Source organism: Pelobates fuscus, chromosome 2, assembly GCF_036172605.1.
Source record: "Pelobates fuscus isolate aPelFus1 chromosome 2, aPelFus1.pri, whole genome shotgun sequence".
NCBI classification, from domain to species: domain Eukaryota; kingdom Metazoa; phylum Chordata; class Amphibia; order Anura; family Pelobatidae; genus Pelobates; species Pelobates fuscus.
Genome location: NC_086318.1, coordinates 237,782,844 through 237,793,455, shown reverse-complemented (window position 1 = coordinate 237,793,455; position 10,612 = coordinate 237,782,844). Strand labels below are relative to the sequence as shown.

The following is a 10,612-nucleotide window of genomic DNA, read 5'->3' as shown; positions in this document are numbered from 1 at the left end:
CACTAATCAGTGTATTTAAAGTAAAATAATTCTTCATTATTTGTGGATTGTGTGTCCTTTAGTTTGGTTATAGCAGGAGTCATGATGACTGTATATTTGAAATTCGGTTGATGTTGATGAGCAATGATTTTGAATTCAAAGCTTTTTACATAGTCTGGTAGCTCTTTAATTGTGTAAATAGCACTTCTATTAAATATTAAACATATCAATCAAAGGATCAATACAGGTATATTAGATTTTCTAGAAAAGAATAGCAGTGTCACTGTTATGTCCAAAATAACACTCGAGCACAAGAACATTGGTAGATCAGAGGTTAAAACATAGCTTCAAAATAAGCCTGGAAAAACAGATAAAAGGTGCCAGCCACTCTGTGCATGTATGGACCATGCGTGTATCATTATTTTAATGTCTTTTTACTTTTTTTGAAAACATAATGTATAAAAAGCCCTTTAAGATTTTAAGCTGCAAAACAAAGAGTTGTCTTTGGACTTGCAGGTCCAGCTGAAGCCCAGCTCTAAGGCTATAAACTGTGTATTGACATTATTTGCTTGATCTGCGCGGCCTTTCTTCATAGGGAGGCAATGGATCAGGACATATACTAATGCAAGAGTCACTTGATGTCTTTAAAATTGCCTCTTCATAAGGTGGAGGTAAGCATATTGTTAAGAAAGAAGCATCAGGTACCAGTGTACAATATTGAAAAGGCTCCATGCTCCAAGGCAAAGTAGAAAAGAAGTCAATTTCCCTATCTTGTATATTCTCCTGGAGACTTATGGCAAAGATTTGTCCCTGTGGGATCTTACGTCTACATCTCCGATACAGGAACAACACAAAGAAACCTATAACAAGCAGGGCTGCTGTTGGTAATATAATACACAGAAATGGCTTTAAATCTTCTTTGGTTGAACTAACTTCATTTGGATGCTTGCTCTACAAAGAGAAGAAAGAATGAAATTAAACTTCATAAGTTTTATTGCAAACACTTGCAAAGCCAGCCATGGCATAGGCATGTTATTATTTACCTCCTGCCTAGTAACATAAAGTAATACAGTAGTAACAAACCCTTGCAGACATTTTTCCATTTGGCTTTTTGTCCACTTACCTTCAGATCTATTACTGCCTAAGAACTGTCAAGTCTTAATCTTCTGAGGTTCATCAACCTTTCACAACCAATAACTCACATCAACTTTCTTAAAGAACAACTGACACCTCAAAACTATATATATATTTTTTTTAATCAAATTGCTTTTATTAGTTTTTTCCCCCAAAGGGCATCAAATATTGCAACATACTTTGTAGCATAGCATATTATGTTCCACAATTCAAAACATATAAATACAAATCTGTGGTGCTATACAACATAGTCTCGTGTACAGAGTAATGATATAAGTGCGTACATTCCGTAAGGTTTCATCTGACACTATGAGAATTTCACTTTCGTTGAATAACATAATGCTCCTTAGTGGGGGAGAACTCGGAAAAGAAAAGGGGTAAACCTAAAAAACATGGAAAATATTAGGTTGATTAGGCACGAGGGTGAGGGGTACATGAGATGTACAAAAAAGTCAAGCAAATTAAATAAAAAATAGTTGAAACTACAGTACATGTGGTTTTTTTTTTTGGACAAGCACAGACGAACTGCAAGCCCAACATCAGTTATGGGGTGTAAAGTTTTCTAGAGAAGTATAATTTACTTGACCAAATGTCCCATGCCTCTTTCCAGAAGTCTCTCTAGTTGGTAACTACCCTAATCATGCTTTAATATTTACAGTTTATGGATATAAAATTAAAAACTTCAGGTATCTCTAGTGATGTAGTTGCTGCCCAATTTCTTGCTATTAAAGGACCACTATAGTGCCAGGAAAACAAACTCATTTTCCTGGCACTATAGTGTTAATAGGGTGATATTTTGGGTTTTGTCAGAGAAGATAGTGTCACCACTGTTACCATGTAACCATTGGTGAATGTAGAATGGTTTAGGGTATGCATGCTCAAGAAGGTACTGTATTTCTGATGGCAAGGAGGATTATGGGGGCAAAATGTGAATGAGGGCATGAAAAAACATAACCAAGGTCTGTACAAACTTGCCCATCAACAGGGTTTGGTACCAGTGTATGATACTATATGGGATGCGTTTAAGCAATACGTACTTTACATCTCTATAAAACGGGGGATGGCAAATAGCTGTATCGTTGTTTTTGTTATTTAGTATTAATCAATATATGCTAACAAAACAAGAGATATGTATATAACACACGTGCTCCCCAATATGTAAAAGTATATAAAATAAATTTACCAAATGTATGATTGTAAGAAGAACCCTCTAATCTTCTTGATAGAAATGTAAACAATACAATCTACAAAAAGAAATAAACATAGAAAAACATAGTGTAATAAATTAAAACACCAGAAGTGCGCTGATTCAAATTGCACTCACAGGATAAAAGTGCAGTACAGGCATATAGCGATCTTGTGGACTTGACGGATATCTGTAATCTTGTTTTTGACCTTATTGAAGAGGGAGAGACACACAGGACATATTGCACCAGTATAATATGAAACAATATTATTTATTAAATTGCACTCACAATAAAATGGTTGAAATCCAGCATATCTAACATTTAAGGGTTCACAGTGTCGACATCCTTCCTCCCGTAGCAAGTATTGAGAAAAGCCGGATAAAACCACATAAAACAATCAATAAAAAGACAAATCAAATAACAAGAATGAAAATTAAAATTAAAATTCAATAAAGTGCTGTTGTAGTCCCTCCTGTAGTCCCCTGTAGTCTCGCCCGAAACCGTACTTCCTCAGGGGAAAATAAAGGTCTGTAATGAAGTTTTCTCCGTCCGTCTTTTTAAAATAGATGTTAAGTATCCCGCCTTCTAAATGGCCAATCACGTTGCGTCATATTGAATCACATCATCTCTATCCAGTTCATGAGTTCCAAGCCTCTTTTTCATATCAGCTAGCAAATGGGTATAGAGACATGCAGGGCTGCCATCAGGGGGTGACAACCATGACTGTCGGCCCGGGCCCAACGTGTAGCGGTGGAACTAGCACAGGTGCAACTGCTAATAGGGCCCATCGGGTGGCCCAAGCATTTAGGGCAACCCGATGGGCCCGGTCAACGCTGTGACCATGCAATACAGACATACATTCATACACACAGACAGACACATACTGACATACATACAGATAAATACATAGACATACATATGCATACATACACATACTGACATACATACAGATACACACATGCATACTGACATACACACACACATAGCTAATTTTTCTTACCTTTTTTTTGCAGAAGGGGGGCTGGGGCCGATGGGAGTCGGTGTGCTACTCTCGTCCTCGCAGCCTGTCTCTCTTCCCTCCCATGCGTAGGGAGCTGGGAGGAAGTAACCGGCCGTCACATCCTCCAAGCACTACTTGCGGCTGCAATTTTTTAAAGGGGCCCGGTCACGCTATTGCATGGTCACAGCGTTGACCGGGCCCATCGGGTTGCCCTAAATGCTTGGGCCACCCGATGGGCCCTATTAGCAGTTGCACCGGTGGTAGTTCCACCGCTACACGTTGGGCCCGGGCCGCCAGTCATGGTTGTCACCCCCTGATGGCAGCCCTGCATGTCTCTATACCCATTTGCTAGCTAATTGGTAGTTTTCAAAAATTTTCGGATAGTCATTCATCACTTATGAGAGGTGTTGTGTCATATCCAGAGTATCCTCAATTAATTTTATTTTCCGTTCTTTCTTTCCTATCCGGAAAGAAAGAGAATGAAGAGGAAATGAATGGCAGGAGGAAGATAGGAAAGAAGAACAGTGGTTAGGGTGAGGAGACAAAAGAGAGAGGAAAGAAAGAGAATGAAGAGGAAGAAAGAATGGCAGGAAGAAGATAGGGAAGAAGAACAGTGGTTAGGGTAAGGAGACAAAAGATATAGGAGAAAGAAGAGGCAGAGGGGAGAAAGAGGTTCGCCGTGAAGAGGAGGTATAGGGCAGTTCCCGGGCACCCAACCTGCAGACACTGTCAGCCCCATCCATGCACTCTAGTCTAAGTTGACTCGTTAGTGAAGGATTCCCATGGCTCCCATACCTTGGGGAAAGTCTTACTTGGGCAGTCAGCTTGTTCATTAAATAAGTATCTTTAGGTGTCAGTAGTACCGTATCGATGGGTGGCATTTCTCTGCTTATCCAAGACTGAGATATTGCTCTTCTGGTTGCCAGAGTAATTTTATGGATCAGTTTTTGTTCCGATCTTGGCCACCCGTTGAGCATTCTGGATAGTAAAAATACCCATGGGCCAGGAGTCACTGTTTTTTGAAAGATGTTCGTCATTAATTCGCTCACTTTGCCCCAGAGGGTCTGGACCCAGGGGCACTCCCACCACATGTGTCTGTACGTGCCTTTATGTCCGCATAGTCTCCAGCATTGGTCAGTCAGTGTTTTGTGCATGTGATAGAGCTTAACTGGGATGGTATACAACTGGAGCATCATTTTGTACGATTACTCTTGCATCGTAACACATATAGAAGTTTGCCCGTTGGCCTCCCAGATGTCCTGCCAGTCCGTGCCTTCCAGTGTCTCACCTAACTCTGCCTCCCATTGGTCTGTATAGTGTTGTCCCCCCATTATGTTGTTGTGGTGCAGAGGTGTGACTAAAGCCTTGTTAAAGGCCCTTCTGATAGGATTCTCCTTCGCAGATCCTTTCAAAGAATATTAGCTGTTTTGATGTGTGGTAGTTGGGCAAAGTCCCTGACTTGTAGGTACCAGAAGTAATCAGTTGTCAGCCTTGTCCTCTCCTGCAATTCATTATATGGGATAATAGTGTCACCTTTATATATTTGATAGATTCTTTATATATTTGATAGATTCTTTATATATTTGATAGATTCTTTAGAGGCCTGCAAAGTCTTTATCTCTCATACCAGGTATAAATGCTCTGTTGCGTAATAGGGGCATTATGGGGGACTGTGATTTGGTTTGGTCATATTGTTTGGCGCACCTGTCCCACACCCGGAGGGAGGTGAGAAGGGCTGGGCAATCAGTTCTTAACAAAGCTCTCTGATCTCTGGGAAACCAGATATAGAATTGTGGGAGTTCTGCTCCCATCAATAGTGTCTCCAGATGAGCCCATCTGCGTTCATCTGGTGGTGAGTGCCACATTGTAAATTGCGTCAATTGTGCTGCGAAGTAATAAAAATGCAAATGCGGGAGGCCGAGTACACCTGCCAATTTAGGATGAAATAGAATATTACGAGCCACTCTATGCCTTTTCCCCTGCCACACAAAACTATTGATAGCCTTTTGCAATGTGGCTAGGTCTTTCTTAGTCAGATATATGAGCAGTGCCTGAAACAAGAATAGTATTCGAGGGAGTATGTTCATTTTGACAGAGTGTATCCTGCCAAGCTACGAAATCAGTTTATCTAGCCACCTTTCCAAGTCTGCCATGTTAAACATGGTGGTGTAGTTGAGGTAAAATAGCTTTGTGGCGTCCCCTGGTTATCTGATCCCCAGGTATTTAATAAAGTCTCAAACCAGTTTGATGAGGTAGGTATCCCCAACGAGTGCCGTATCCGCTGCCGAGAGTGCTATTGGGAGTGCACTGGATTTTTCTGTGTTCACCTTATATCTGGCAATTGCTCCGTATTAAGTTAAGGCAGCCAACAGGGTTCACAGAGATTCCATTGGCTGTGTCAGGGTGAGGAGGAAGTAATCTGCATAGCCTGAGACTAGGAATTGCTGGCCCGCGATATCTACACCTTTAATATCAGGGTGGTCCCTGATAATCTGAAGTAGGGGCTCCAGTGTTAGGACATACTGTTCCATTACTCAGGGGCAAGGGTGTATTGTCTGCTTCGGTAATTTTTTATTTGTACCACTGTCTTTGTATACAATGCCCGTACTGCAGTGACGTAGGGGTTCGGAAACCCCATGTGATGTAGGAGACCGAACATGAAAGGCCATAAGACTCTGTCAAACTCCTTCTCGTGTTGAGAGACAATATTAGAGAATGCTCTCAAGTCATTGTAAGTTTCCAGACGAGATCGATATTCCGCCATGTATTTTCAAAGAGTTGTCTACCAGGCAGGGCCAGATTAAGAGCCGGGTGGGCCTGGGGCTGACAATTATGATGGGCCTAATTACAGAATCTTATCGACCAAAAACTCTAAAACAGTCATAACTCCCAATCGTCATGTATCTGGCGGAAGTGTTGCTGAAGGGAGACTCATAGGATGCAGCTATGAGAAAACACACACTCTATGCTAATCTCTCTCTAATTTATGCTTTCATCTTTCAAATAAATCCATACCCCCTAACAGCAGTGTCCAGTGAAGCAGGCAGTCAATGGGTGGGGTAAAAGGGTGGGCCACTGACGCAAATCATGTAATCAGAACTGCCAAAAGAGGCTAACATGTCTTAAAATGAATTGGAAGGCTAGCCTGGCATGAATGCATACTATGCAGACAGCACCCTGAGCTTGGCATAAATGCATCTAATGATGAGTTCGCTCCACGCTTTCTAAGGACTGTCCCTTAGCACTGGCTGGTCCATTCCTCTCCTTACCTCCTTACTAGCAGGTAGAAGCTCCTGGTATATAGTCTTAGACAGAGAAAAGGTGGATGTAGTGAATGTAGAAGAAAGGGAACATGCCACAGTGTTAGAGAGACTGAAGCAGCAAGAGCATTTGCATTGTGCTTTACTAATTTCATTGTCAGCCATTTCACACAAGTTTTGTTCCCATACATCCCTCTAAAGATTCCATACTTAAGCAAGAGTATGTGAAGGATAGTTACCTTTCTTGGAAAAAAAAATACCAGCCTTACTAATTTGCATAATTAATTATGTATGCGTGTAAATCACAAGGAGTGACCTTAGAGAAAATTCTGTAAAATCACCAAAAAAACAACTTACATTTATTCTGCTGAATAAAATATGGATTACTCCCCGTGTCTTCCTGTCTCCCTGTGTCTTAGTGTCCCCTAGTTTCCTAGTTTTCCAGGGTCCTCATGTCTCACAGTATCCCATAGTGTATGTGTCCCCTATGTATCACAGTCTTTCAGTGGCCCATGTGTCTCAGTCTCCCATGTGTCCATATTGCCCAATCACTTGGACACCAGGGGACACTTAAAAGACATGGGAACACTGTGAGACATTGGGATACTAGGGAACACTGGGAGACACTGAGACATAGGGACACTGGGAGCCATGCGGACACTGAGACACTAGGGACACTGGCTGGGAGATATAGAGACACTGAGAGACTTGGGGACATTGGTAGACATGGGGACACAGACGCTAGGGACACAGTGTCTCAGTGTCCCCATGTCTCCCAGTGTCCCCAAGTGTCTCAGTGTCCCCATGTCTCCTTGCAGCCTTTGTCCCTTAGTGTCTCACAGAGTCCCCTAGTGTCCCCTGATCTTCCAGTGTCCCCAGGTCGCCCAGTGTCCCCTAGTGTCTCAGTGTCCCCATATCTCCTTGCAGCCTTTACCCCATCCCTCACTTCCCTGAGCTGTAGGCTGTCTCTGCATGCTGGGAGCTGCTGTCTGGACTCTCTGTGCTGTGTAGATGCTTCTCCGTGGATCAGTGAGTAGTAGAGAGATGCAGGGAGAAGCTATAACTTTCTGTCCCTGCCTCTCTCCACACACACAGCGACCCCTACTGGCAGGCGCAGATATTGCAGAGTAATCTCTGTTTATACATAGAAATGTGCCGCGATTTGTATTGCAGGTTTTACTGCAATACTGACACTGGCCAGGGAGCCTCAAATACCATAAAATACCAGCCAGATGGTAACCCTAAGAGTAATGTGTAAAAAAAAAAAAAGTAATTTTTTTTTTTTTCTACAAATCAATGGGCCTATTCCATGGGCCTGGGCCTAGAGCTGCAGCTCCATCAGCCCCTATGTTAATCCGGCCCTGCTACCAGGGACCAATCCCACTTGGTCCGCATATATCAAGCGTCCGAGGAAGGGGTTGAGGTGGTCTGCTAAAATTTTGGCAAATAGTTTTGCGTCATGATTAATCAATAAGATGGGTCTATTTGCCTCCGGTAGTGTGTTACCCCTACCTAGTTTGGGCAACAAGACTATGTTAGCCAGAGCCATGTCCCCATCCGGCGCACCCCCTGTCATTAGGTAATTGAAGAGGAATCCCAAATGTGGTCCGAGTTCTTCTCTGAACACCTTATAGTATCCCTGCTCAAAGCCATCTGGGCCTGGGACTTTATTGCTTTTTAGTGACAATATTGCCAAGTCTATTTCCTCATCTGTAATCGGAGCTCCAAAGGCTGACACCGCTTTTTGGATAGTCTTGGTAGATTTATTCCCTTTCGGTAGTCTTGGATACTTTCCCTGGCCGACGTTGTCACAGTGCCACTCTCCACTGTAAGATTGTAGGGAGATTTGTAATAGTCAATAAAGATTTGCGCAATCTCTGTTGGGGAGTGTTTGATTGAGCCATCGTCAGCTCAAATTGCCATATATGTACGTAGTGGGGAATCGCGATGCAGGATAATACATAAACTAACCCCATTCATCCCTCCAAAATAACGACAGACAACGTAGTATGGATGAAACAGGCCACAGCATTTATTATAACATATGATAAAATACTGCATAACACATCCATAATTTATTTAATAATTTCTCTTCTTTTCTGTAACCAAAACGTTAAACGTAAATAACCATAACTTAACATATATATATATATATATATATATATATATATATATATATATATATATATATATATATATATATATATATATATATATATATATATATATAACTTAACACATAGTGTTATACAGTGAACCCAACCATCCTTGCCAATAAACAGACCATGCTCCTATGTGCCACTTCCTCTCACCTCCCCCCTTGGCATAAACTCATTTCCTTCCAGTACCTGCCACCAGTCGAACTTATCCATGCTCGATGGGCACGACATCCCAGGTAACCTAAGGTTAACCCTTTTGAGCAGGGGAGGTTGAGACCTGCAAACTTGTTCAACTCATTCCATATCCTTAAACATAACCCCTCAAACTTAATTGGCAAGGACATAACCCCGGCTTGCTGCGACTAACTATACTAATGGGGCGGGCGGGTGGGAAGCTGTTTGCTGACCCGAATCCCAAGTGGCACTGAGGTAAGACCACCCCCTCACTAACTCACATAGAACATAATCCCACCCACACATTCTTTCCAAACCACTCCCATGCATCTATCCCCACACTCATACATGTGCCCTTGTCTGCTTAGCTGCGCTATCTCCCCAGGGCCTTGTATGTACGTAGAGGGGAATCGCGATGCAGTATAATACATAAACTAACTCCATTCAACCCTCCAAAATAACGACAGACAACGTAGTATGGATGAAACAGGCCACAGCATTTATTATAACATATGATAAAATACTGCATAACACATCCATAATTTATTTAAAAATGTCTCTTCTTTTCTGTAACCATAACGTTAAACATAAATAACCATAACTTAACATATATATATATATATATATATATAAAACTTAACACATAGTGTTATACAGTAAAGCCAACCGTCCTTGCCAATAAACAGACCATGCTCCTATGTACCACTTCCTCTCACCTCCCCCCTCAGCATAAACTAATTTCCTTCCAGTGCCTGCCACCAGCCGACCTTATCCACGCTCGATGGGCATGACATCCCAGGTAACCTAAGGTTAACCCTTTTGAGCAGGGGAGGTTGAGACCTGCAAACTTGTTCAACTCATTCCATATCCAAGGACATACCCCCGCCACAAATCCCGCTGTTTTACACCTAAGATCAGCGGGGGACCCCACCAAAACCCCCCATGGCCTGTTCCACCGCTTCCTGAAGGGCGAGATTAAAAAGGTTGAGCCCAACCTCCGTTAAGTGCACTCCATCCCCCCGAAATAGATTGGCCGCATCCCGTTCAAAAACCCTATGGCGAACAGGAATCCCCCAAACCCCCAAAACAAACTGAAAAACCCGTCTTTTCAACCTACGGCGGCAGCACTCCATGGCACTGTGGTTCCGGGCGCACCGCCAGAAGTTACGGGCAATGACCTCGGACCAAACCAGGCGCACGTTGGGAAACAAAAGTAAAATGCACGCCAAGTCCCGTTTCACTGCCGACACCAAATCCCATATGGGCACCGAACCCAGGTCATTCCCCCCCAGATGGATCACCAGGACACTCGGAATCCCCAGGAGATGGGACAACTGAACCACCTCAGGGAGGAGCCACACCCACCTCATGCCCCTCATACCGAACCACCGAACCTCCGCTTCGGAAGACGTAAAACCCAACCACTCGCCTCCAGGCCGAACCACTGCACGCTGCCTGGCCCAATAAACATAGGAGTGTCCCATGATCCAAATCCTGGGGGAAACTTAAGCTGCGGAGAGAAATCAAGTCAGTAGACCAGCCGGGCGAACATAGGAAACATAACGTCTTGACTCCCACCTCCCAATTCTTTGAACCACCTGCGCTGGCCTGCCAAGTCTAGAGGCCTCAGTAGCCACCCCAATAAGAAATGAATGCCCCCCGAACTACCTGCTAGCAATTCCCAGAAATTCCAGCCCTAAACGGAACACTCTAATAAAC

The 10,612-nt window shown here is 43.0% G+C and overlaps 1 protein-coding gene across 1 annotated transcript in view; it reads right to left on the bottom strand.

The window, feature by feature from the left end:
- Nucleotides 1-344: 344 nt before the first annotated feature.
- SMIM28 (small integral membrane protein 28) overlaps nucleotides 345-10,612 on the bottom strand; it is a 63,681-nt gene continuing 53,413 nt past the window's right edge. The window contains exon 2 of the mRNA XM_063441206.1: nucleotides 345-930. Within this exon, the coding sequence (XP_063297276.1) occupies nucleotides 541-930 (390 nt within the window). The 3' untranslated portion in view covers nucleotides 345-540. The remainder of the gene's footprint in view (nucleotides 931-10,612) is intronic.